The sequence below is a fragment of the Maylandia zebra genome, linkage group LG7 (assembly GCF_041146795.1).
Source record: "Maylandia zebra isolate NMK-2024a linkage group LG7, Mzebra_GT3a, whole genome shotgun sequence".
NCBI lineage: Eukaryota > Metazoa > Chordata > Actinopteri > Cichliformes > Cichlidae > Maylandia > Maylandia zebra.
In genome coordinates, this window is record NC_135173.1 from 907,366 (window position 1) to 934,528 (window position 27,163).

General features: G+C 44.8%; 1 protein-coding gene across 5 annotated transcripts in view; it reads left to right on the top strand.

The window, feature by feature from the left end:
• The window catches only part of cnot1 (CCR4-NOT transcription complex, subunit 1), a 31,177-nt gene extending 10,085 nt beyond the window's left edge, over window positions 1–21,092 (top strand). The window contains exons 7-49 of one of the 5 annotated variants that reach the window (XM_014409561.3): window positions 514–717; window positions 854–1,022; window positions 1,355–1,481; window positions 2,078–2,188; window positions 2,331–2,501; window positions 2,622–2,749; window positions 3,023–3,263; window positions 3,429–3,548; window positions 3,863–3,985; window positions 4,120–4,271; window positions 4,814–4,964; window positions 5,165–5,363; window positions 5,445–5,558; window positions 6,955–7,079; window positions 7,187–7,473; window positions 7,564–7,642; window positions 7,803–8,042; window positions 8,180–8,320; window positions 8,412–8,591; window positions 8,805–8,921; window positions 9,009–9,119; window positions 9,245–9,322; window positions 9,665–9,842; window positions 10,139–10,293; window positions 10,514–10,810; window positions 10,904–11,044; window positions 15,356–15,460; window positions 15,612–15,731; window positions 15,992–16,186; window positions 16,352–16,494; window positions 16,617–16,725; window positions 16,929–17,098; window positions 17,439–17,670; window positions 17,757–18,005; window positions 18,100–18,263; window positions 18,379–18,496; window positions 18,592–18,693; window positions 18,814–18,987; window positions 19,085–19,234; window positions 19,320–19,500; window positions 19,702–19,834; window positions 19,916–20,050; window positions 20,142–21,092. In XM_014409561.3, coding sequence (XP_014265047.1) covers window positions 514–717; window positions 854–1,022; window positions 1,355–1,481; window positions 2,078–2,188; window positions 2,331–2,501; window positions 2,622–2,749; window positions 3,023–3,263; window positions 3,429–3,548; window positions 3,863–3,985; window positions 4,120–4,271; window positions 4,814–4,964; window positions 5,165–5,363; window positions 5,445–5,558; window positions 6,955–7,079; window positions 7,187–7,473; window positions 7,564–7,642; window positions 7,803–8,042; window positions 8,180–8,320; window positions 8,412–8,591; window positions 8,805–8,921; window positions 9,009–9,119; window positions 9,245–9,322; window positions 9,665–9,842; window positions 10,139–10,293; window positions 10,514–10,810; window positions 10,904–11,044; window positions 15,356–15,460; window positions 15,612–15,731; window positions 15,992–16,186; window positions 16,352–16,494; window positions 16,617–16,725; window positions 16,929–17,098; window positions 17,439–17,670; window positions 17,757–18,005; window positions 18,100–18,263; window positions 18,379–18,496; window positions 18,592–18,693; window positions 18,814–18,987; window positions 19,085–19,234; window positions 19,320–19,500; window positions 19,702–19,834; window positions 19,916–20,050; window positions 20,142–20,220 — 6,698 coding nt within the window. In that variant the 3' untranslated portion in view covers window positions 20,221–21,092. Of the gene's footprint in view, window positions 1–513; window positions 718–853; window positions 1,023–1,354; window positions 1,482–2,077; window positions 2,189–2,330; window positions 2,502–2,621; window positions 2,750–3,022; window positions 3,264–3,428; window positions 3,549–3,862; window positions 3,986–4,119; window positions 4,272–4,813; window positions 4,965–5,164; window positions 5,364–5,444; window positions 5,559–6,954; window positions 7,080–7,186; window positions 7,474–7,563; window positions 7,643–7,792; window positions 8,043–8,179; window positions 8,321–8,411; window positions 8,592–8,804; window positions 8,922–9,008; window positions 9,120–9,244; window positions 9,323–9,664; window positions 9,843–10,138; window positions 10,294–10,513; window positions 10,811–10,903; window positions 11,045–15,355; window positions 15,461–15,611; window positions 15,732–15,991; window positions 16,187–16,351; window positions 16,495–16,616; window positions 16,726–16,928; window positions 17,099–17,438; window positions 17,671–17,756; window positions 18,006–18,099; window positions 18,264–18,378; window positions 18,497–18,591; window positions 18,694–18,813; window positions 18,988–19,084; window positions 19,235–19,319; window positions 19,501–19,701; window positions 19,835–19,915; window positions 20,051–20,141 lie in introns of all 5 variants that reach the window. The other 4 variants (XM_014409562.3, XM_076885517.1, XM_076885519.1 and 1 more) reach the window with 4 other exon arrangements.
• The last annotated feature ends 6,071 nt before the right edge of the window (window positions 21,093–27,163 follow it).

The following is a 27,163-nucleotide window of genomic DNA, read 5'->3' on the forward strand; positions in this document are numbered from 1 at the left end:
CTTCGGGGTTTAACGGCAGCTGGCATCCTTGTACATGCAGTGCTGCCATCTTCTGTTTCAGTTCGTTATTACACTCTTAATTCCTGCTACTTATTCCTGCGTCTTTTGGGATCTTACAAAGCTTCAAACGACGCGTCGACTATTAAATCAGTCGTCGACGATTTTGATAGTCGACGTAATCGTGACTAGTCGACTAATCGTGGCAGCTCTACCTGTCACACACACGCTTACCAATGCAGAGAAATCCTGAAATCAATGCTTGACTTTGTTTCAAGATTTCAGTTCATCTCTTTTGCACACAAACACGCTTCTTGCGGAGATGCATTAAGGAGCATTGTGTGCTTTGATTGCAGTCATTTCTGGAAGGCATGGCGTACTGTCCCTATCATTCTTCTGAACATTTAATCACTTAAATGTTTCACATTAGCTGCACCTAATGATTTTTTTTTTTTTTTTTTTTTCTCAAACATAGTACACAGGAAAGCACATGATAAACTGTTTTTTTTCTCTCAGCTGCTCAGTTCATCAAGCAGAAACTTCCAGACCTCCTGCGGTCATACGTTGACGCAGATCTTGGAGGAAACCAAGAAGGTGGCTTCCAAGACATTGCCATAGAGGTGCTGCACCTACTGCTCTCCCATCTACTGTTTGGACAGAAGGGAGCCAGTGGGGTAGGGCAAGAGCAGATTGACGCCTTCCTCAAAACACTTTGCCGAGGTATGGAGGATCAGTTGGGGGGGGGGGGGGCTGATTGTAAGTCTTAAATATGCACGCAGACTGACTCGATATGGTGAAACGGCCAGTTTTGTTTTCCCAATCTGACTCTGCCACGCTTTCTGTGTGTTGCTGTCAGATTTCCCCCAGGAGCGCTGTCCTGTGGTGCTCGCACCACTGCTGTACCCTGAAAAACGGGACATTCTCATGGACAGGATCCTACCTGACTCGGGGGAGTTAGCTAAGACCAGGATGGAGAGTTCTCTTGCAGAATTCATTCAAGAAGTTGGCTATGGTTTCTGTGCTAGGTGAGTGTGGCTTGTTTGAAACTGTGTGAACAAAGTGATTTAAAAGAAATAAACCTGTGACTACAGTTATTTGTCTTGTATCTAAATTCTAAGTAATCATTTGAACGACCGTGTGTTGGCACCAAGAAGCTCTTGCGTGTTTGGTAAATTGTGTTAAATAAATATGAAAGAAAACTGGCAGTCTTTTTATTGTTTGAACACGCTTTATCACAAACCTCAAAGTGAGTTATTACTTAATCCTGTCCTAATATAAGTTCTGGTCTGAAATTACATGCGAGTGCTCAGTAATGACGGATTGTAGGCAACATTGACCTTTTCTTTCCTCTCTTCAGTCTGGACGAGTGCAGAAACATAATCGTTCAATATGGGGTGAGAGAGGTGACGGCCAGCCAGGTAGCCAGGGTCCTGGGCATGATGGCTCGTACCCACTCTGGTCTAACTGACGGCATCCCACTACAGGTGAGACTCTTTATTTGATGGAGGGGACAGGAAAGTGTAAGAACGCTGTTTGGTTTGCTTCATAGTTAGTTTCTCTTCACACAGACTTGCCATGAACTACTGTAAGTGCAAACATGAAGATTCAAACTGCTGTTGTTTTTGCTGAGTGCAGGAGACAGTCTAGCAGTTCACACTGTTTTATTATCAACCAGTTAAAGATTTGGCTAGCACAGCTGTGGACTTCTCAATGTCAGGCAGCTTCTCCGTGTGCACATGTTTTATTTTCATGCTGAAGTCGGCCTTAACTGACAGAATGAAGTCGAATAGAGTACCCTGTTATCATACAAGGCCGAGCAGCCCTTCTGTCTGATGCTGTGTTCTGTAAGCATGTAGCAGTTCACCTTCGACACTCGGCTCTTTCTGTCCCTCTTAGTTAAGCCTTCACGCCGTGGGCTTAATGTTAAAAAGAAACCTTATCAAAGCCCAGGCGTACCTGCTTTGCTCTTCTCTTGTTTTTAAATGTGAGTGCACTCTGTCCCATGGTACTGGACAAAGGTGGAGACGGTGGCTCAAACACAGATTTTGATGGATGATTGATGGCTTTCCTCTTTCTGCAGTCTATCTCTGCTCCAGGAAGCGGTATCTGGAGCGATGGGAAAGATAAGAACGATGGTTCGCAGACACATACGTGGAACGTTGAGGTCCTCATCGACATTGTCAAAGAAGTGGTAAGTGAACTGTCAGTTCATCTGAAAACCAGAAATTTTCCAGGAAACGCTGAGATGGAAAACTTAACAAAAATAAAAAATCCTTTTTAATGACTGAATTTTCACTGCTTATTTATTTATTTATTTTTAACCTATACCCTAGAATCCCAATCTCAACTTCAAAGAGGTGACATATGAACTGGACCACCCGGGCTTTATAATCCGAGACAGCAAAGGCCTGCAGGTAGTGGTGTATGGGATCCAGAGAGGGCTGGGCATTGAAAGTTTTCCTGTGGATCTCATCTATCGGCCTTGGAAACATGCTGAGGGACAGGTAACTTATGTTCATCGAGAGGGTAAAAATTCAGGTGTTTGGGGAAAATTATGAGAGGAATCTTTGTCAAGTTGGAATAGATTTGTGTAGTTTAATGCATCTTTTCTGTATTTTTTCCAGTTGTCATTCATTCAACACTCCCTGATGAACCCAGACGTGTTTTGCTTTGCTGACTACCCTTGTCACACTGTGGCCATTGACATCCTCAAGGCCCCACCAGAGGATGACAATAGAGAGATTGCCACATGGTATGGAAATTGAATATCACCTTGCCTCTGCAGAACGGTGTGCCGTTGCGTATTTTTCTTACTGTGGCTTCAGATTTTGCTTTAAAGCAGTAAAAATGTAATTGAGGTGTCCTTGATGGGCTCTTAAACTGGAGGCAAAGTTGGACCTCTGTGTGTACTGAAGTGTTCACGTTAAAAATGAATAAATTAAAAAAAATCCATCACTTCAAATCAAGTTTACCACGACACTTTAAAACTCTGCCAAAGCGCTCATCTTTTTGTAATTCTTCACAGGAAAAGTCTGGATCTGGTGGAGAGTCTGCTTCGACTGTCTGAGGTGGGCCAGTATGAGCAGGTGAAGCAGCTGTTCAGCTTCCCGATCAAACACTGCCCCGACATGTTGGTGCTGGCGTTACTGCAGATTACCACCTCGTGGCACACACTGCGCCACGAGCTCATCTCCACCCTGATGCCCATCTTTTTGGGAAATCACCCCAACTCCGCCATTATCCTGCACTATGCCTGGCATGGACAGGTTGGTGTTTGTTATTAGATCAGTGTTGCTGGGTAACATGTTGTTTGGCAAGTCATGTCTTCAGTTAAGTGTTTCTCAAGTTTTCTACTAGTTTGGTGCGTCGTTCAAAAACAAAAACTAAAAAAATCCTGCTTGCATACAAAACTGTGTCTGTCTGTCTTGCAGGGACAGTCTCCTTCCATACGTCAGCTAATTATGCATTCGATGGCTGAATGGTACATGAGAGGGGAGCAGTATGACCAAGCAAAGTTATCTCGCATCCTGGATGTGGCCCAAGACTTAAAGGTTGGTTAGAATACTGCGTTCTCCTTGACCATTAAAGTTTTTGTACTCTTGTATCATTTCATCTGAATTTAAGGTAGAGGGTAAAGGTACACGCTGTATAGCATGTCGGTTCTCTCCTTAGAAACTTTTTTTGATTTAATATTTAAAAACATTGTATTTGCTGCAATAACAGACCTCTGTACATAATCTGATTATTGGATTTAAAGAGTCTGTGTCTATAGTTGTAAAGGTGGATTATTAAATGTTTCATGTAATAAATGGAGACAAATTAAGTGAACCCAATGTGAACATGAATGTGTTTTTCCTCTCTACAGTCTCTATCAATGCTGCTGAATGGTACTCCGTTTGCCTTTGTTATTGATCTCGCTGCACTTGCCTCGCGTCGTGAATACCTCAAACTCGATAAATGGCTTACTGACAAAATTAGAGAGCACGGGGTAGGTCTTTAAACTAATGATTGCTAATCGATATGTCTTTTTAGATGGGTTTCCTGTTTATGCTAGTGTAACATTAAACGTATTTCATGAAAAGTCTGGTTTTGTATTAATTATATTTCTTGTTCTTGTGACAGGAACCTTTCATCCAAGCTTGTGTGACGTTCTTGAAGAGGCGCTGTCCATCCATTATGGGGGGTTTGGCTCCTGATAAGGACCAGCCCAAAAGTGCCCAGTTGCCTCCAGAGACTCTAGCCACCATGCTGGCCTGCTTGCAGTCATGTGCTGGGTGAGGAACTTTAAAGCCTGGTGTTTATCCCCTATTCGGATCGACTGCTTTTTCCATTGCAATTGCGCACCACCTTTTGTGCGTGGTCATCATCATAGCAACGCGAGCGAGCGTCCTGTGATGTAATTGGTATGCAACACACTACAACAAAGGTACAAGCAGAGGTGATCGTACTCGGGCCGCGGCTTTTTCTTCTTAGTTGTAGCCATTTCCCTCGATGCCAGGTTATGAAAATGGCGGTTGTGATTTTCGTGAACGTGCTGCTTTCACGACTCATCTCTCAATCAGTAGCATGCACTCTGGTGACATCGCATTTCAGTACCTGCTCGGATCACTTGAACCTCGGCCGAGCGGGTACTATTTTAGCACCAGAGACTGACTTAGTGGAAAACTGTGGCCAGTTGATCCGAGTAGGTGCTAAAGGAAAAGGGGCTTTTGTTTGATGCTCCTGGACTTTTGGAGCTTCGAGTGGAGCCCAACGCTGGTTCGATGCAGTGTAACATCTGTCTTACATGTATGTTGTTTTTGTTTTAAATCCTTAGCAGTGTATCCCAGGAGTTGTCGGAGACTATCCTGACGATGGTGGCTAATTGCAGCAATGTAATGAATAAAGCCCGACAGCCACCACCAGGTGTAATGCCAAAGGGACGTGCCCCGAGCACCAGCACCCTAGATGCCATCTCACCTGTACAGGTATCTTGCATATCACGTCTTTTGAAATACATTTTCATGATTGGTTTTGTGGATGCTAATTTTGATATTAACACTTTTATAAAGTGTACAATGTTTTGGGTTTCTGTAACAGTTCTGTCATGTTTTCTTTTACTGTAAAAAGCTGACGTTAGTAGCTCTGTTCCATTCCTGCCTGCTTAACTTTATGTCCCTTTGTTTAGATGGACCCTCTGAGTGGCATTGGCGGTTTGAATTTGGGGCCCTCAGCTACTTCCCTCAATCCAAGCATAAGTTTCCCAACCCCAGTGAATACACCTTTCAATAATCCCCAGTCTCCAGCAAAAGCCTTTCCACCACTTCCCAATCCTAATCCCAGCACACCTTTTGGGAGCATTTCCGGCCTGCCCTCACAACTCCCTGGTATGACCTCAGGTTTTTGTATTTCAATCCAAACATGCTATCAAGTGTGAAGCAGAAAAGTGACATTATTGTTACTTCCAGGTCCACTGGGCACGGGCATCGGTCCTGGTCTAGGGATGCCAGCAGGGAGCACTGATCCTTTTGGTCCCAGGAAGATGAGCACACCGGGCCTGAACCCACCAACCTTTCAGCAGAGTAAGATGAAGGCCTGTAAGTGGTGGTGGTAGTGGTGTGACTGAGAGCCCCGCCCCGCGCTGCTCAGCACTGTATTTCCTCTGCTTTTGACAACAATCACTTACTAAAGAAATTGGCTTTCAGGGCACTTTGTCTGCCGCACCAAAACGTTTCCTTAACGTGAGATTTTATTCCTGAAACAAGTTAATTGGTGATTTGTTTTACATAAAATGATTGTAGACTTCAGTGTGAGAGGAAATACAGATCAGTCTTCCATTCCTTGTCTGCTTTTGCTGACAGCCCCACTTTAATATTTTTCAGCTTCTTCAACATGACGTAATTGTCTACAGTACTGAATTGTTAGAGGCCTCTAAGATGAAGAGACACTTGTTTTCTTTCATCCAGTCTATAAAGACGAACATGAATGATTGATGTTGGTAGGGCTGTTCGATATAACGATATATATCGGATGACGATATAAAAACGTCTGTCGTTTCATTTCACGCTATCGTTTGTTTCGTGGTGTCGTAAAATAAACTGTTTACAGCAATATTATTTTCATCGTTCTGATGTCACTGTAGCGGCTATATTCATTTCTTAAACTTCTCTCTTTCTCTTATATTTAATATCACCACACTACGGACGGACAAGCGCCTGTTTTTATGCGTTGTCGTTAGCAACAACGACGGTAACACCATCGCGTGTCCGCTTGTTAATGTTCCACGTAAACCTTTCACAATAAAGCTCAAGATCCTGTTGAGACTTTTCAAAATAAACTGAATCATGTGAAAGAGCAGATTATTTACGGATGAGAAGTAAAAAAGAGCCGCCAGGTGCTTAAAAAATAGACCTTAGACTCAAACGTTAGAACAGGCTTTTCCCCGCAGCACGCCGTGTAAGAAATACTCACAAAGAAAATGTCGGCCGTTACAACTTGTGTCTAAAAATGTGTCGTTTCATGCATCGGTTAAAACACTCGACTCCAGCTACACGACGCGCAGCTGGAAACACTTCACGCAGGTCGAGCTGCCCGAGATTCACAGACTTTACAGAAAATGTTACGTTTGATTTTGGTCATATCGCGCAGCCCTAGATGTTGGTGTTTTAAGGTTAACGGTGAAAGAAGTTTTCTCAGCTGTTATTGACCTCCAGCTGTCGCCTGTACTTTGGGCTGAATCAGGTCATTCAGTTTCAGCTGTTGTTGTGTTTGCTCGCCTCTGTAACATTTCCGAAAGGGCCCCTACGGGAATTTTTATTTTCTTTTTCTTGTGTGTGAAGAAATTTTAAACAACACAAACAATGTGACTTGCGTGTTGTAGATAAACCAAGACACTTTTGTGTTTTATTATAGTGAAAATGAGTGCATTCTTATTCATTGTTGGACTTAAAATGATCACTTATGCTTTTCTGTTCCCAGCCGACCTTTCTCAGGTGTGGCCCGAAGCAAACCAGCACTTTAGTAAGGAAATAGATGACGAAGCAAACAGTTACTTCCAGCGCATTTACAACCACCCACCTCACCCAACCATGTCTGTGGATGAAGTGAGTAGTTACATGACATTTTTTTCTGCGAATATCATTCCTCTTCAAATAGAATCCTTTCCACACTTGTCAAACAATTCATATGTGATGTCATTGGACTCATGCAGGTCTTGGAAATGCTGCAAAGGTTTAAGGATTCTACCATCAAGCGGGAGCGAGAGGTGTTCAACTGCATGCTTCGAAACCTGTTTGAGGAATACAGATTCTTCCCCCAGTACCCAGACAAGGAGCTGCATATCACTGCCTGTCTTTTTGGTGGAATAATCGAGAAAGGTCTCGTCACTTACATGGCCCTGGGTTTGGCCCTCCGATATGTTCTTGAAGCCTTACGAAAACCGTACGGATCCAAAATGTATTACTTTGGAATTGCTGCCCTAGATCGGTTCAAAAACAGGTACTAGCTTTTTCTTTTGCAAAACAAGTGTAAGTATAAGGCGTTATGTTACAGCTGACATCTCTTTTTTTTTTTTTTTTTCTCCCCTAGGCTAAAGGACTACCCTCAGTACTGTCAGCACCTGGCTTCAATTGGTCACTTCTTGCAATTCCCCCACCATTTACAAGAGGTAATCAGGTTTCCTTAATTTATTTGTGGTGATCCTTTTTCTGTTATCAGCATTCATTAAGTTTTACTTAGTTCTCTCTCTTGCTGGAGAGAGAAGCGCGCCTTTGATTCAGCTAAATTAAATCTGTCGCTCTGCATCTTCAAATATCCTGTGTGTGCAGTATATTGAGTATGGACAACAGTCACGGGACCCTCCAGTGAAGATGCAGGGGTCCATCACCACACCTGGGAGCCTGGCTCTAGTACAAGCCCAGGCACAGTCGCAGCAACCTGCCGGCCTTAAAGCCCCACAGCCAGGCCAGCCCAGCACCCTCGTCACAACCACCACGACTACACCCACAGCCTCTAAGACGTCCACGATCGCAAGGCCGACAGCCACTAACTTCAAGAAGGATGTGCCTGTGAGTTCAGTTTTGACCGGACACCATGCGGCAGCATAGAGAGATAGAGAGATATATCTAGATATAGATAGACAGACAGACAGACAGACAGACACACACACACAATAATAATAAATAGTCTCCGTTCCTACCTACAGCCCTCCATAAACACTACCAACATTGACACCCTGCTGGTGGCTACTGACCAAACGGAAAGGATCGTAGAACCTCCGGAGAATGTCCAGGAGAAGATTGCTTTTATTTTCAACAACCTTTCTCAATCCAACATGACTCAGAAGGTAAAGACAAAGAAACAAAATATTACTGCATTAGAACAACCTTAATAATCAAAGATGCTGTTTTTTAAAAGCAGAACATTTCTTTTGTCAGGTCGAGGAGTTGAAAGAGACGGTGAAAGAGGAGTTCATGCCCTGGGTGTCTCAGTACCTGGTGATGAAGCGAGTCAGCATCGAGCCCAACTTTCACAGCCTCTACTCGAACTTTTTGGACACACTGAAAAACCCCGAGTTTGTGAAGATGGTTCTTAATGAAACCTACAGGAACATCAAGGTAGACTTAAAGACGGAATATTTAGTTCAGTGCAATGTTTGACACCTCTACCAAAAGTCGGATTGAGCTCTGCTGTCTTATTGCCAAAAACTTGCCTAGTGTGATGCGCTTGTAGTTACGTTTCTCACACGTCACATTATTATGTTGGGTAAACTGGTTTTGCTCTGGTAAACTGTCATCCTTTGTAAAGTACTTTTCCCCTGCGTCTTTCAGGTGCTTCTGACCTCAGACAAGGCAGCTGCCAACTTCTCTGATCGCTCCCTGCTGAAGAACCTTGGCCACTGGTTAGGCATGATTACACTGGCCAAAAACAAGCCTATCCTTTATACAGTAAGAGCATTTTATTACTTGCTCCGTAAAATTATCTGCTGGTTTTTGTGCTTCAGTGGTCTAATTTTTATTTTTCCCCTCTTCTAGGATCTAGAAGTAAAGTCTTTGCTACTGGAAGCTTATGTGAAAGGCCAGCAGGAGCTGCTCTATGTGGTTCCCTTTGTGGCCAAAGTTTTGGAGTCCAGCGTGCGAAGCATGGTGAGAAATATAGGTGTACTTCTCAGTAGACCCTAAGCAGTATGGCCCATATACCAACTTTTCTATATATACAGTGGGGGGAAATGTCCAAACCACTCAGCGTGATTATATTTTTGAGTCCACAGGTTTTCAGACCCCAGAATCCTTGGACTATGGCCATCATGAATGTTCTCGCTGAGCTGCATCAGGAACATGACCTGAAGGTAGTAATAAGTTAGCCTTGTGTGTTGCTATTTAGAAAACACATCTGGATTTGTACCGTAGTCTTAAACTCCAGTCCGGTTGTTTTACATTTACAGTAACAACAGTGGAGCTGCCTCCCATAATTCCTGTTTTTGATTGGATGCACTGAGTGATATTTAACAATTAAGATTAAATGCACAATGATGCATAGCAGGATGTCTTATCACTGAAAACTGCACTTGTCTAAACCGTCATTATCACTTAACGTCATGAATAAAATTACAGTTCAAGTGACTGACGTTTCCTTAGGTAAATAAAAAGGTATCAGAAGTTCATTGCTTCCATGCTTTTGTTTACTACAGTTGAATTTGAAGTTTGAGATTGAAGTTCTGTGTAAGAACTTATCTTTGGACATCAACGAGCTGAAGCCAGGAAACCTGCTGAAGGACAAGGAGAAGCTAAAGAACCTCGAGGAGCAGCTATCGGCACCAAAGAAGGAGGCAAAACCTCCAGAGGAGATGCTGCCAGTCTCTACTGCAGGTGATCATGTTATTCCTCTTTAAATTGTCTTTGTAGTTTAAACATCTCAAATGTTTGTTTTTGTCATGTAGAAACAAAATGCATTACTTCTGTTACGTCTGAAACTTGAATAGTCTTGTTTTGTTTTGAATACTTGAACATGTCAGAATCTTATTGTTACTTGTAATCTTGTCATGTTGGGGCCATCACTTGTCCTTTGAGAACACTTTAAGAAGCTCGTTGGTTTTTGTGTGCTTGCTGTTTGTTTTGCCTTTTCTTGTGAGTTTTTTAATCAAATTAGCATTTTCAACCAACAGGAGACTTTGTTCCATTTGCAGCTCCTCCCTCCACCCCAGCTGCAACCACCACCACTTGTACAACGACCGGGCCGCCCACCCCGCAGTTTAGTTACCATGACATCAATGTGTATGCATTGGCAGGCCTGGCTCCCCACATCAATATAAATGTCAACGTAAGTATAAAGACTGCGTCATGATTTTGGCGTCTGAGCAGAGTTGTAGACTGTTGCAGGATTCTATACACTTCAGCTATGCACACATGAAGCTACGCACACTAGACGCCCTCAGGGACCTGATGACACCGAGAGTAACTAATTAATGAGTAATCATTTCATGTGTTTGGATCTCTTCTTAGTAGTTTCTCTCATTCTTGGGCTGCTCTTGTTTTCTTAGATCCCTCTGCTGCAGGCTCATCCTCAGCTAAAGCAATGTGTGCGTCAGTCAGTGGAGCGTGCCGTCCAGGAGCTGGTGCACCCTGTGGTCGATCGCTCTATCAAAATCGCAATGACGACCTGTGAGCAGATCATCAGGAAGGACTTCGCTCTGGATTCTGAAGAGTCCCGCATGCGTGTGGCTGCGCACCATATGATGAGAAACCTGACTGCTGGCATGGCCATGATCACCTGCCGTGAGCCTCTGCTCATGAGCATTGCCACCAACCTTAAGAATAGCTTTGCTGCAGCTCTGAGGGTAAGGCCTCCACGAGGGTGTGTATTTAAATTGCTAGTTTACAGAAGAAAGAGGAAAAGCATGCATCAAATAACAAACTTGTTTTCCTTTTAGGCACCAACACCCCAACAGAGGGACATGATGGAAGAGGCTGCAGCCAGAATTGCTCAAGAAAACTGTGAACTTGCTTGCTGTTTCATTCAGAAAACGGCAGTGGAGAAGGCTGGCCCTGAAATGGACAAGAGACTAGCCACGGTAAGACTTTAAAGGGGATTAACCCAAAAGGCACAAATACAAATCTACTTGGATTTTCATGGAACTGATCATTGGCCTATGGCCCAAGTTGGAGTGGTGAATACATGTACCGTATTTTCACGACCATAAGACGCACTGTACTAAAAGGCGCAGTCTCAGTTATGTGTGCCATTACTGTATTTAACACACACATAAGGCGCACCTGATTATAAGGCGCATACAAGTGTGCGTATTTAAAAATAAAGCGGGAGCAAAACTGAGTTTGGTACTCACATTTTTATTACCGGTAATAGTCATCAATCAAACCCATCGAAGTCCTCATCCTCTGTGTCTGAATTGAACAGCTGCGCTAAATCTCCATCAAACATGCCAGGTTCACTTTCTTCACCGTCAGAGTCACTTTCCGTGCCGTGCGGCTCCTCGGAAATGATGCCGGCTTTTGCGAAAGCTCGGACAACAGTGCCAGCAGACATGTTAGCCCAAGCATCTACAATCCATTGGCAAATTGTGGCGTAACTCGCCCGGCGCTGCCTTCCACTCTTGGTGAAACTGTGGTCTCCATCGGTCATCCATCGCTCCCAGGCCGCTCGCAGCCTTACTTTGAACGGCCGGTTCACAGTGATGTCCAGCGGTTGGAGTTCCTTTGTCAGGCCTCCTGAATGACCGCAAGCTCACAGTCATCTTGGTGGCTGTTTATGTTCCCCCCCTCTGCTAACCCCACAGCTGCATGTGACACTATCCACTCTGCCATAGCTCGGCTACAGACTCAGCACCCGAGTGCCTTTATTGTGATCTCGGGTGACTTCAACCATGTATCACTGGACAATACACTACCAACATTCAAACAATATGTGGACTGTCCCACCAGGGGAGAGAAAACTTTAGACCTACTGTATGCTAACGTCAAGGATGCATACAGCTCCTCCTCCCTCCCCCCACTTGGTAGGTCAGATCATAACCTGATTCACCTCACCCCCCGCTATGTGCCAATTGTGAGGAGGGAACCTGTGACCACCAGGACTGTTAGGAGGTGGTCAGAGGAGGCCTTAGCAGAACTACAGGGCTGTTTCGAGGTGACCGACTGGGAAACACTCTGAGCCTCACGCCGAGGACATCAATGGGCTTACTGAGTGTATCACAGACTACATAACTTTCTGCACCGACTCCATTGTTCCAGCTCAGACTGTTCATTGTTACCCAAATAACAAGCCGTGGGTGACTAAGGACATCAAAGCCCTCCTCAACAACAAGAAGAGGGCTTTCAGAGGGGGCAACAAAGAGGAGGTGAGGAAGATCCAGGTGTTACTAAAGGACAAGATCAGAGAGGCTAAGGACAATTACAGGAGGAAGCTGGAGTGGAAACTCCAGCAGAACAGCATGAGAGAGGTGTGGAGGGGCATGAAGACCATCACTGGATTCAGGCCAACCAACAGCAGGGGAGCTGAGGGAGGTGAGAATAGAGCCGACGAGTTGAATCTGTTTTTCAATAGATTCGACACCACAGTGTCTGCTCCCACCCCCACAACCTCACCTGCAGTCAGCCTGGAATCCAGAGCCACACCACTGTGCCAGCCTCTCTCTTCACATGTTGCCTCCTGTGAGATTCCTGACACCCCTCCCCCACCCATCACCTTCACTCAATACCAGGTTGAGATGCAAATGAGGAGACTTCACTCAGGCAAGTCTGCTGGACCAGACGGAGTGAGTCCCCTTGTCCTCAAGACCTGTGCCCCCCAGCTGTGTGGAGTCTTTCATAAACTGTTTATGCTGAGTCTGAGTCTGCAGAGGGTCCCGGTGATGTGGAAGACATCATGCCTCGTCCCTGTACCAAAGACGCCACGTCCCAGTGGCCCCCAGGATTACAGGCCCGTGGCACTGACCTCCCACATCATGAAGACCCTGGAAAGGCTCATCCTGGACCAGCTGCGACCCATAGTAAGACCACACCTGGATCCCCTTCAGTTCGCTTATCAGCCTCGTCTCGGAACAGAGGACGCCATCATCTACCTGCTCAATCGTGTACACCCATCTGGACCACCCGGCGAGCACTGTGAGGGTCATGTTTTTTGACTTTTCCAGTGCTTTCAACACCATCAGGCCGACCCTCCTGGGTGATAAGTTAGCAGCGATGCAGGTGGATGCTTCTCTGGTGTCCTGGATTGTTGATTACCTGACAGGAAGACCACAATATGTACGTCTCCCACAGTGTGTGTCTGACAAGGTGATCAGCAACACAGGGGCACCACAGGGGACTGTCCTCTCCCCCTTCCTCTTCACCCTCTACACCACAGACTTCAGCCACTGCACAGAGACCTGCCATCTTCAGAAGTTTTCTGATGACTCTGCGGTGGTTGGATGCATCAGCAGGGATGATGAGACAGAGTACCGGGCTGTGGTCGACTCCTTTGTCACGTGGTGTGAGCAGAATCATCTGCAGCTCAACGTGGCAAAGACCAAGGAACTGATCGTGGACTTCAGGAAGACCAGGAAACACTTGACCCCTGTTTCAATCCAGGGGGTCAGTGTTGACATTGTGGAGGACTATAAATACCTTGGAGTACACATTGACAATAAACTGGACTGGGCTAAAAACACCACAGCACTTTACAGGAAGGGCCAGAGTCGTCTCTATTTTTTGAGGCGACTGAGGTCCTTCAACATCTGCCAGAAAATGCTGAGGATTTTCTATGAGTCTGTGGTGGCCAGTGCGATCCTCTATGCTGTTGCATGCTGGGGGAGCAGGCTGAGGGTCGCAGATGCCAACAGACTTAATAAACTGATCCGTAAGGCCAGCAATGTTGTGGGGATGGAGCTGGACTCCCTCAAGGTGGTGTCGGAGAGGCGGATGCTGTCCAAGATAAAGACAATGTTGGATAACACCTCCCACCCACTCCATGACATGTTGGTCAGTCACAGGAGCTCGTTCAGTGAGAGACTGAGATTACCGAAAAGCACCACTGAACGACACAGGAAATCATTCCTGCCTGTGGCCATCTCCCTGTACAACGCATCCACTTAACACACTGTTTGCTGCTACAACTACACATGTTTCTTTTCCAAATATTTATTTATAAGTGACTTATGTATGTATGTATATATATGTATATATTGTACTATTCTTAGTTAGTGTATTGTCTGTCTTGTCTTAATGTTGGTTTAAAATGGAGCACTGTAACAAAAAATAATTTCCCCCAGGGATCAATAAAGTATTCTGATTCTGATTCATTTGCTGCACTTGTTTTTTCACATCGGCTGTGAGATGCATAGAGTCACAGATCAACAGCGATGGTGATGCGTGGAAAAAACCACCTGGTCTCCTTACATACACCTCCCTCAGCCACTCTTTCATCATTTCCTCATCCATCCAGCCCTTTTCATTTGCCTTAATGATGATTCCTACTGGAAACTTCTCTTTAGGCAAAGTCTTTCGCTTAAAAATCACCATAGGCGGCAGTTTCTGTCCATTAGCATGGCAGCCAAGCACAACAGTAAAAGAAGACTTCATACCCCGTTGTGCGTATCGCTACCGTGCTGGTCCCCTTCTTCTCCACAGTGTGACTCACCGGGATGTCAAAAGTGAGCGGCACCTCGTCCATGTTAGTGATGTGGCTGGGCTGGATGTTTTTGTCGCCGATGTGTTTGCTGCAGTAGGAGCGGAAGATGGCCAGCTTTTCCTTATAATCCGCTGGAAGTTGCTGCGCTACCGTAGTCCTGGTCCGGATGGAAAAATGGCACCGTTTCATAAAACGAAAGCACCAAGACGGACCTCCTCGGAAATGTTCAATTTTTTATTTCTTCTGCTAGCGAAACTGCTTTTAGTCGAATGGTGAAGTCGAAACGCTTCTCCCGCTCGCTCTTTGCTCGATGATCCACCGCTCGAGTCTTTCCTCCAACTCTGGCCACCTCGCCTTATGTCCGCGGAAACTCAGCTGCGTCTTCTTGACCTGTCGGAGCTTGTTTTCCATGTTCCTCCGCGTAGCTGATGGCCTTCAGTTTAAACTGTGCTTCATAAGCGTGTCTCTTTGCCATTTTCAGGGTTGTTAAAACAACGATGTTCTGCATAACGCACATACCTGTTCTTTTATAAACAATCAACGCCCACACTTCACCCTTTAGCGTTCTCATGGTGTTCTCTACTACGTCCTCCTTACAACACACAGGGCGCACTGCGCTATAGGGCGCGCCGCACTTTTTGAAGAAAATCTAAGACTTTTATGTGCGCCTTATAGTCGCGAAAATACGGTAGCTTTGTAACTGTGTAGAAACGTTTAAGTCAAATTTCTTGACATTGTTTCCTTTTTACTCTTCCAGGAGTTTGAGCTGAGGAAGCATGCACGCCAGGAGGGACGTCGCTATTGTGATCCCGTTGTTCTGACTTACCAGGCTGAACGTATGCCAGAGCAGATCAGGCTAAAGGTGAGGTCACTGTAACATGCTAGTTTTATCTTAAAACGCACGATTAACAATGGAAACCTGCCCTGAATTTGTATTAATTTGAAGAGATGCAACAAAAAGAACTCATAATCTGTGGATACAGTCTCTGAGTAACGGTGTGCCTGTGCTGCAGGTGGGAGGAGTGGACCCTAAGCAGCTGGCTGTGTATGAGGAGTTTGCTAGAAACGTTCCAGGTTTCTTGCCAAGTAATGACCTTTCCCAACCAACTGGCTTCTTGGCTCAGCCCATGAAGGTACGTTTATTTTCAGGGACCCACGCACTCATCCCAAACACAAGAGCTGAATGCTGAAAAGTACCACAGTGTTACAGAACTGATAACATGTTTAGAAGTTTATGTCCTGCAGGTTAGAGTAGCATGGAGAGATCATCATTTATTATTCTGTCATCATTTATGAATATTCAGTGGATGAGTTGCTCAGAAAGCAACATTTAACTAAATACTTCTTGTGTTGCCGCATTTAACTCAAACTTTTTTTCCCCATGTTATCTCAGCAACAGGCATGGGCGACGGATGATGTTGCTCAGATCTATGATAAGTGCATAGCAGACCTGGAGCAGCATCTTCATGCCATCCCTCCAGCGCTTGCCATGAACCCTCTTACCCAGGCCTTGCGGAGCTTGCTGGAAGCTGTGGCTCTGGCTAGAAACTCCAGGGATGGCATTGCAGCGCTTGGCTTGCTGCAGAAGGTGGGATAACTAAATGTTGCTGGTTTAGTTTTGGCTCGTAGACGTCTTCCGCACAGTAGCTTCTCGTTTTGTGCATACTTAGAAGCAGTTTATAGAACTGATGTCGTTTTGTCTTCACAATCGCTGTTAGACAGGTCAGGTCTTAATGCTCATTCCATCCTCCAGGCTGTTGAAGGTCTTCTGGATGCTACAAGTGGCGCCGATGCCGACTTGCTGCTTCGCTACAGGGAGTGCCACTTGTTGGTGCTTAAAGCCCTGCAGGATGGACGTGCCTATGGCCCACAGTGGTGCAATAAGCAGATCACCAGGTGCGTCTATGTTGGAACAGTTTTTGTGCAGAATGGGATATCCTGCACCATCCTAAAAGCTATTGTAACATTTTCCATGAATCTGTTAAATTTAGTGTCTCTGACTTGCTTCATGTTCGCAGGTGTCTGATTGAATGCCGTGACGAATACAAGTACAACGTCGAGGCGGTGGAGCTTTTGATCAGGAACCATCTTGTAAATATGCAGCAGTATGACCTGCACCTAGCACAGGTACACACATTTCTACTTCTGTGGGTAGTGTCTTTGTCTGTTCACTGCCATTAACTGGTCTTCACATCTGTTCTGTAAGTTGGTGAAATAAAACTTCTGGAGGCATAAACATGCTTTTTCTGATTGAATCAGTTTCCTTTGCTGTTGGTTGCTCTGTCAATGTGTTTTTAAATTAACAAAATGTTTTCCCCTCCTCCCTCCAGTCAATGGAAAATGGACTGCACTACATGGCGGTTGCATTTGCCATGCAGTTGGTGAAGCTGCTGCTGGTGGATGAACGCAGTGTGAGCCACGTCACAGAAGCTGACCTCTTCCACACAATTGAGACTTTGATGAGGACCTGTGCGCACTCCAGAGCTAATGCACCTGAGGGGTAATGAACCACAGCAGTTTTAATTCATTAGAAGTGGAATGATTATAGCTACAATCTGAGGCTGGAGATTAACCTTCAGGGCTGCTTTACAGCTCCATTGGCCAGTTTTATGATGCTAGTGCAAAATCTTGGTAGACGGTAATGTTTCCCTTTGCTCTGTGATGGCATTTGTTCACTGCGCTTACATGTGTTTGATGTTCAGTGATCTGAACATGTGTTTGTGGTCTGCTCGTCTGAGGTGGCAGACCCTAGCTTGACCTTTGCTCTGATGGCATGAGTAGTTCTGGAGGTGTAGTGTGCTGAGACCTGATTCCTACGCCCTCTACCACCTCGTTTCCAGGCTTCCCCAGTTGATGGATGTGGTTCGCTCCAACTATGAAGCCATGATTGACCGGGCCCACGGTGGACCCAACTTCATGATGCACTCTGGGATTTCACAGGCATCAGAATATGATGATCCTCCAGGCTTGAGGGAGAAAGCGGAGTACCTCCTGAGGGAATGGGTCAACCTGTATCACTCCGCTGCTGCTGGCAGGGATAGCACCAAAGCTTTCTCTGCCTTTGTTGGCCAGGTTTTTATCAGCATTTATTAGTTAATGGGAATGATTAAAAAGTAGTACTGTTACTCATGTTTGCATCCCCGTTTTCTTTTTCCTAGATGCACCAGCAGGGAATTCTGAAGACAGATGACCTGATCACTCGCTTCTTCCGGCTGTGCACAGAAATGTGTGTGGAGATTAGCTATCGGGCACAAGCTGAACAACAGCACAACCCAGCAGCCAGTGCAGCCATCATCAGAGCCAAATGTTACCACAACCTGGATGCCTTTGTGAGGCTCATAGCCCTGCTGGTGAAACACTCTGGAGAGGCCACCAACACAGTGACAAAAATCAACCTCCTCAACAAGGTGCACCCACATCACACTGAATATTATTCTGATATATCATTTATAGCCCAGTTTCACTCATTTTCATTATGGTATAACCTCAATATCTCCACAGGTGCTCGGTATTGTAGTTGGCGTGTTGATCCAGGACCACGATGTTCGTCAGACTGAATTCCAGCAGCTGCCGTATCACCGCATTTTCATCATGCTGCTGCTGGAGCTCAACGCCCCTGAACATGTCCTGGAAACCATCAACTTCCAGACACTCACTGCCTTCTGGTAAGTAGTCGCTTTTTCTGAAGGGCCTCGTCCTGCCGAGAAACTGTAGTTCGGCGAGTTCTTGTGATGTTTTCTTCGGTCCATGTGGTCGTCCAACGTTTGCCTTTATCTGCAGCAATACCTTCCACATCCTGAGACCCACCAAAGCACCTGGGTTTGTGTACGCCTGGCTGGAACTGATTTCTCATCGCATCTTCATTGCCAGGATGCTTGCACACACCCCGCAGCAGAAGGTCTTTAAGGAGAAATCTTACATAAATAACATCACATGGCTGTTTTTGTTTGAATAGTTTTTGAATATTTGTTCTAAACCGATGCTGTCCTCTAGGGTTGGCCCATGTACGCACAACTGTTGATTGATCTTTTCAAGTACCTGGCCCCTTTCCTGAGGAACGTAGAGCTCAACAAACCTATGCAAATCCTCTACAAGGTGATCTTTCAGGGTCATTTTAATCAATATCCTGGCTTTTAAGTGTTAATGTTGCTCTTGAAGCAAGGAGTATTTTGAGTGATGTGTAGAAAACGTCTGCTGTTCTGATGATCCGTTCAGGGCACACTGCGAGTGCTCCTGGTTCTGCTTCACGACTTCCCAGAGTTTCTGTGCGATTACCATTACGGCTTCTGTGACGTCATCCCACCCAACTGCATCCAGCTCCGCAACCTCATCCTCAGTGCCTTTCCACGCAACATGAGGCTTCCTGACCCTTTCACACCCAACCTGAAGGTTCGATTAGCGCTTTGGTGTGAATCGTGGATATGAGCCAAGTTGGTTCGAGACCGAAAGATGTAATAGGCCTGTCCTTTATCGATTCCTGCCGCAGGTGGACATGCTGAGCGAGATCAACATCGCTCCGCGGATTCTCACAAACTTCACAGGCGTGATGCCGTCACAGTTCAAAAAGGATCTGGACTCGTATCTGAAGACGCGCTCACCTGTGACGTTCCTGTCGGAGCTCCGTAGTAACCTGCAGGTAGGCTTGGTGTCCGTTTACTTTAAATCAGGAGTAAGAGAAGCACAAAGGTGTGACGAGCTTGTGGCGGTCTTTTGTCTCCCAGGTGTCTAATGAACCAGGAAACCGCTACAACATCCAGCTGATCAATGCTCTAGTGTTGTATGTGGGGACACAGGCAATCGCTCACATCCACAATAAGGGCAGCACCCCCTCCATGAGCACCATCACCCACTCCGCTCACATGGACATCTTCCAGAATCTGGCTGTGGACCTGGACACTGAGGGTAGGCTAGCAGCATTAAATTAAGGTCTTTTCATAGATATTTAGACACTACTCCTTAGAAACCAACTGTGTTTAAAGCTCCTTTCACCCAAATAACGAATGTCTTTGCTGGCTCTTGGTAGTGCAGACGGAGCTGGATTTTTAGGTGTTGAGCATCTGACCTTAAGCAAATCATCAGGCTTCTGATTTTGTCTTTTTCCAGGGCGTTACCTGTTCTTGAATGCGATCGCCAATCAGCTGCGTTACCCCAACAGTCACACTCACTACTTCAGCTGCACGATGCTCTATTTGTTTGCCGAGGCCAACACTGAGGCCATCCAGGAGCAGATCACCAGGTGAGACCGATCCGAGGTCCAGACGATGTCGTTGAGCGTCGTCTGCGAATACTTGGTTAATGTTTCCTCCTTGTTCTTTAGGGTTCTGTTGGAGAGGCTGATAGTGAACAGGCCTCACCCGTGGGGTCTCCTCATCACCTTCATCGAGCTGATCAAGAATCCTGCCTTCAAGTTCTGGAGCCACGACTTTGTGCACTGTGCGCCTGAGATTGAAAAGTATGTTGCCTGTTTGATATGCGATGTCTGGGAGCAGCTGTTGTTGTGGCGCCTTAAACCGACGCTGTCTTTTCCTCCCGTCTCTCCTCAGGCTGTTTCAGTCTGTCGCCCAGTGCTGCATGGGACAGAAGCAGGCCCAGCAGGTGATGGAGGGCACCGGTGCCAGTTAGCCTGTGTACCAGCCAGCTCGTAGCCCCCCGGAGAGATGCTGTGGCCTTGATCCACCCCCCCTCACCACCCCACACATACACACCTCCCTCTTTACTGTTGGCACTGGATAAACTGGCAACCATAGTCATTTGGACTGTGGATGAAAGGACTACTGCTCATGGATCTAGTTAGGTTTTTTTTCCCTCCCCCTTTTTTGTCATATCCCTTTGGAGTTGAGATGAGATGGATCGGGACATGCTGTTTAATATACTTTTTTTGACGCTTTGATGTAAATATTGGAGAAAAAAAGGGGAAAATAGGGGAGTAGACAAGTGGAAAGCAATGCACATGTCAAATAAAATGTACCTTGACATGTAAAGACATGTAAACATATTTTCACTCACTACCAAAGTCCTCTGTTTGCTTCCCTCCCACACATCCTTTTTTTCCTGGCTTTTTTGTTGTTGTTTTTCTTCAGCGGCTGAACGGTAGAGTGACGAGAAAAGCTGCCTACTTTCATTTGATTCCTTTTATCTCCAAGTGGGACAGAAAGATGTAGTTCTCCCATGTGGGGTGGGGGTCTACTCCTGGTGTGTTGGTGGAGAACGTTTGCTGATGGTTTGTCCATTTGAAACTGGCTCTGGAAGTCTCTCCCTGGCACGTGTAAAATTATGCAGTGATGGAAACCTTGTATCTTGACAAATTTGTATAAAGATCCAAATTGAAGAACAACAATAGAAGGACCAATACAGCCCATTTTGTAACATTTTGAATGTTTTGTAAATGTATTGGTCCATGTGTTGTATTTTGTAGTCCTTTCTAGTTTGCCTTTAGTTCTTGCTACTTAACTGCAGTATGCATACATACAGTAAATAAAGCATTCAAACTGCTATTTCATCTGTCTTCTTTCAGGACTGCATGACTAAGATTAACAAAGTGGGACTAACTGTATTAGCAGTAATAAGTTTTCAAGCATGTTAGTTTTTAAATATTAGGAAGCCAGAAAAATGGACTCTTTGAACCAAATGCTTTTTGTAGTCAGCGAGTTTCTGGCCGTCTGTTTGCTAAAGAGTGACCAGAGTTCATTTAAATTTGAACTGTTGTCCAGAAAACATTTGGCTTATTCATATGGGCAGTTAGTAATTTCAGTTAAGCATAAATGTCTTTGCTTTGTAGCCGGGCTTCTTGGTTGGCGCACTCTCAGTCCAAATACTTCACTGTAGACGGTGATGCTGGTGCAGCAGCAGTTTATAGTGGAGTCTTTGGAGTTGTTTCTAAACATAACCGGTTTCCTCACATCTGAGGGCAACCATTTGGGTTGGGTTTGAACTGATCATCTAGGGATCTGCAGATGTTTAGGTGATGGTTTAAAGAGAACTTCTCAGTTGGAGAAGGTCCTTGGACTTGGTATTGGTCAATCTGATGTCAAATCCTGTATATGCTGCCAAAGAGAAACTACCAGTTGTAGACTATCACGATTGTTAATGAGGCTTGGCTGTGTCACGTTAAGACGGCACCACTTAAACAGATTTAAGTATATGAGCACTGCTCAAAAGATCAAACACTTCTTAAGCATCAAGTCAAAACTTCTGGGAAGTTAAGTTATCAAACGGGGTTGTAAATCAGTTTCAGCTGCTATAGAATAGAATAGAATAGCCTTTATTGTCATTGTACAGAGTACAACGAAATTGGAGTGCCACTCCCTTGGTGCAAGTTTCAATAATAAATATAAATGTAAAATATAAAAAGTACAAAAAAAACAATGGTAAGTACTCAAACAATAGTAAGTACAATATATACAGGATAGCAGCATTAATATAATGACAGTATGAATAGCAGCATTAATATAATGACAGTGACAGTATGGAATAGGTTCAATTGTTTTTGTGCTTATTTACTACGGTGATAGCTCTGGGAAAGAAGCTATCCCTGAATCTGTTTGTCCTGGTTTTATGTGACCTGTACCGTTGGCCTGACGGTAATAGTTCAAACAGTTGGTTGCTGGGGTGAGAGTGGTCCTTGATGATATTGCCAGCTCTGCTGAGGTACCGAGAGTTTGCAGTGACCTCCAGGCTGGGCAGAGAGCAGCCAGTGATCTTCTGGGCTGTGTTGATGACCCTCTGCAGTACTTTCCTGTCTGCAGCTGAGCACCCTGCATACCATGTTGTTATGCCGTACGTTAGGATGCTCTCTATGGTGGCTCTGTAAAATGTCACCAGCAGCCTCTCCTCCAGGTTGTTCCTCCTGAGCACTCTCAGAAAGTGGAGACGCTGCTGGGCCTTTTTAACCACCGCCGTAGTATTTGCAGTCCAGGAGAGGTCATCAGATATCTGCACGCCCAGAAACCTCATGGAGTGTACCCTCTCCACACAGCTCCCGTGAATGTAAAGTGGGGCCGGGTCTGCTCTGCCCTTCCTGAAGTCCAAGATAAGTTCTTTAGTTTTCGTGGTGTTCAGTTGGAGGTTGTTAACTGAACACCACTCAGTCAGTCTGTTGACCTCATCTCTGTAGTCCGACTCCTCCCCCCTTGAGATGAGTCCAACCACTGTGGTGTCATCCGCGAACTTTATGATGGTGTTTGAGAGATGGGTAGGGGAGCAGTCGGAGAGCGTAAACAGGAGGGGACTCAAAACACATCCTTGTGGAGACCCGGTGCTGAGTGTGATGGTGCTGGACCGGTGGGGGCCGAGTCTGACAGACTTAGTCTTAAAGTTAACAACAGGTCCAGAAAGGGCTGTGCAATATGACAAATCTCATATCCTGATTTAAGACATGTATCGTCCTGACGATATAAATCACAAAAATGTAACATTTTCTGTAAATTCTGTGAATCTCGGGCAGCTCGACTTGTGTGAAGTGTTTCCAGCTGGCGTCCTTTACCTGGAGTCGAGTGTTTTAACAGATCATGAAACTATATTTTTAGACACAAGTTGTAACGGCCGACATTTTCTTTCAAAGTTTGAGTCTAAGGGGTTTTTTTTGGGGGTTTTTTTAGCACCTGACGGCTTTTGCTTCTCATCCGTAAACTCTCTGCATTCTTTCACGTGATTCAGTTTCTTTTGAAAAGTCTCAACAGGATCGTGAGCTTTATTGTGAAAGGTTTACGTCAAAAAAAAGCAGAGCCACGCGATGGTTTTACTGTCGTTGTTGCTAACGACAACACGTAAAAACAGGCGCTTGTCCGTCCGTAGTGTGGTTATATTAAATATAAGAGAACTTTAAGAAATTAATATAGCCGCTACAGTGACCATCAAAACGATGAAAAACTATTGCCGTAAACGGTTTGTTTCGTGGTGTCGTAAAATAAACGATAGCTGTTTTTATATCGTCATCCGATATATATCATTGTATCGAACAGCCCTAAGTCCAGAGGTAACAATGAGCCAATGCCCAAAACAGGAATGATTTCACACAACGGTGGGGAACTCCAGGCCTCGGGGCCGGTGTCCTGCAGGTTTTAGATCTCAGCCTGGGTCAACACACCTGAATCAAATTAGTTCATTACCAGGCCTCTGGAGAACTTCATGTTGAGGAGGTCATTTAGCCATTTAAATCAGCTGTGTTTAGGGTTGCCAACCGTCCCTTAAAAAACTGAATCGTCCCGTATTTAGAAACAAAAGTACATGTCCCGTATTGAGCTAATAAGGGACGCACTTTGTCCCGTAATACAGTGAGAATCAAAAGTAGTCTATAAATGTTTATGGAATTAACACTTTGTTTGAAAACATAATTCCCAGCCCCTCTCCTGCTTTGTGACCAATGAGCTGACAGCACACTTATGACAATTCGAGTATAACAATTCAGATTACCGCTCATCTCATTGGTCGAGGAAAGGTCGCTTACGGAGAAAATACCGGAAGACAACAGATGACCACAACAAGAAGCATGGCCAACAGGGAAACAAACGCCGACACTGCGGTGCAAGTCTCGGACGACAGTACACCTAAAGCTGGGCAAACACTGTGCGATTTTTTCAGTCACGTTATTCAGCTCCTGCTCAAACTGCACGATTGACTCGCAGGGGTTAGAAGTTGGTAGGTCACGATGCAGGTCTCACACTATACGACCCGATGCTCTGATGCGACCTGAGTGCTCACACTGTGCCTCCATAAAATGAAGGTTATAACAGAAAATCTCTCTCTCTGTCTCTCACTCACACAGACACACCACCACCATCAACTTTGCTAAATTGCTAATGAAAAACATGATCAGGCAGCTGTGATTGAGCAGCATGTAAATCCAACTATTTTCACGGTTGTTGTGGTCGTGATAATTTTGTGATGCCACATCGAAAAGGCTCGGATGAGCTTTCCAAAGTTCTACAAGTTGTGCCTCCATCGCTTGTGTCCAGATCACACGCTGCACAGCCGTGCTGCTCCGTCTTTTACACCGACGTTTACGTGTTTGCGCGTGAGCAGTGTGACAAGCTGCGGTGACACCCTCACGAGCGATTGATGATCGGGAGCTGGTCGTGAGGTGTTAATCACTTCTCGTTACCCCACGTATACTACACGACGCACGATGAAGGCCAAAATCGGTCCGATCACTCAAAAATCGGCTCAAAATGGGCCTAAAATCGCACAGTGTGAGCCCAGCATCAGAGCAGCAATGTTTGTTCAGAGAAAGGGAAGAATGGGAAAAGGAAAACACCTGGCTGGAAAAAGTTAATATGGGCATGTGCAGTGAATATCAGCGCTATGTGGCCAGAAGTGTGATAATATAATTTATTTTGTGTAATAAGCAACTGCAAGGATAGATGATTACAACAAATAGATGACTAATACATAAAAGTAATACATAGGTGAATAATGATGATGAGTTATGATGCGTAATCATGGGAACAAGCGGGTTTACAAACAGGAGCAGCTGATTAGCATTAGAAAAGCTGAAATAATACCTCAGCTGAAGCCAATTGTACTAAATGCACTAAATGTGCACTGTTACAAGAATATTTTTGTTCTATTGTTTTCTATTATTTTAAGTTAAGCAGGACAGAGTTCTTTTAAAGAAAGATTTACTTATATTCTCAAAAGTTAAGCATGACAGGCTTCTGTTTAAGAAAGAGACCTGTTTTACTGTGTTAATGTTGTCATTTTGAGCTAAAAATAAATGGCTAAATGATCACTTGTTTCACATGTGTTCATATCACAAAGAATACACATCTACTTAAATCAACTTCAAGTCAAATGGTTAAAAAAATAATTTCACACACAAAAAAAGAGCTAGAAAATTCACCACACTGGGAAGGGTGAAGACAACTGGGTCGCCCGGCCCTGGCCACGAGGTGTCCCTTATTTATTTTTCAGGGAGTTGGCAACCCTAGCTGTGTTGGATCAAGGACACCGGCCCTCGATGCCTGGAGTTCGTCACCACTGATTTTACAGGTCGAGGCCACTGACATTTATTTTTTGACCAGTTCAACATTTGGCTCAGATCAGTATGCCTAACAGGAGACATCTGGACCCAAGATAGCACATCAATACATGCTGATGCCAGAAGGTTTGCTGTTCCCAGCACCATCTGAAGAGAGTGAGAGGAGAAATGACCTCCACCAGAATGTTCCTGACCAAACAATCAGAAACAGACCTGCGGGTGGCTGGAGGGTAGGGCTGCCACGATTTGTCGACTAGTCGCGATTACGTCGACTATCAAAATCGTCGACGACTGATTTAATAGTCGTTTGAAGCTTTGTAAGATCACAAAAGACGCAGGAATAAGTAGCAGGATTTAAGAGTGTAATAACGGACTGAAACAGAAGATGGCAGCACTGCACGTACAAGGATGCCAGCTACCGTTAAACCCCGAAGAAGAAGAAGCAGCTGTGTCCCAGAATTCATAGCGCGGCCCAGCGCAGTTTCCAACAATGGCGGCAGCTAGTTAGTTTTAATATTACTCTTATTATTCTTTCTGGGTCACAAAATAAACGTTTAACATATTTTCAGGCGAGAATGTAGCTGTGTAAACCTCAAATATCTGCTCAGTTTATCAGGACACCACATATTTTCAAAAGCGCTCCGACGTTTTCGGAGACGTCTGTTACCCACTAGCTCGTTAGCGAACCGGGGGCTAGGCTCACTAGCGCCGTGAGAACACCGGACTCCCGGCAAATCGTTTTCAAACCAACCGCCGTCTTTCGCTACTCAGGTTAAACATGATATATGAGTCACTTAGATAACTTAAAATGTTATTGTTTGGCTTTTTTTTTAGTATTTTATTTGTTCCTGAGTAAATCAGTTTGTCTGAGATTAAAGTTATAGTTTTTACACAGCTGAATAAACATCAAGCAGACAGCTGATTATCAGAAGTGTGAGATGCTGGAGAATTTACTCCGGTGTCCTGTTATATTTTAGATAGCAAGGAGTTTATTAAACTTCACCGAAACAATCTGCAAATTTCATTAAAATTTAATAAACTATCATTTTGTCTTTATTTTTAGTTAGCACAGACCTTAAACACTTAAAGCTGTAAGCTAATGATAGTTATATAAGAGCAGATGCTGCTGGTGCAATAAGCTGTAGTTTTACGTCCAATGGATGATGATCTGATTAGTCGACTAATCGTAAAAATAATCGGTGACTAGTCGACTATCAAAATAATCGTTTGTGGCAGCCCTACTGGAGGGTATACCAGAACCGGTTGTTTCTTTGATTTTTCTGATGAGGATAAGACATATGAGCCTCAGTGGTTTGGAGAAAATCCAAAATAACTTTTTAAAACTAATTCCAGATGTATGCTGTACCGTGACACGACATTCATGGTTAGAGCCTGGTCAGTTCTCAGTGTAATAGCTTTACTACATTTTCCTTCACTGGACAGTGAAGTCAGTGTTGGTGGGAGCGAGTCCGAGTTAAAGCGGCTCACGTTCTGTATATTAATACTTGATTTTGTTTTTGCGAGATGTTCTGATGAAATGTGAAATCTCAATATTAATAGTGAAGAAAACAGTCCAAAAAAGCCCCAAAC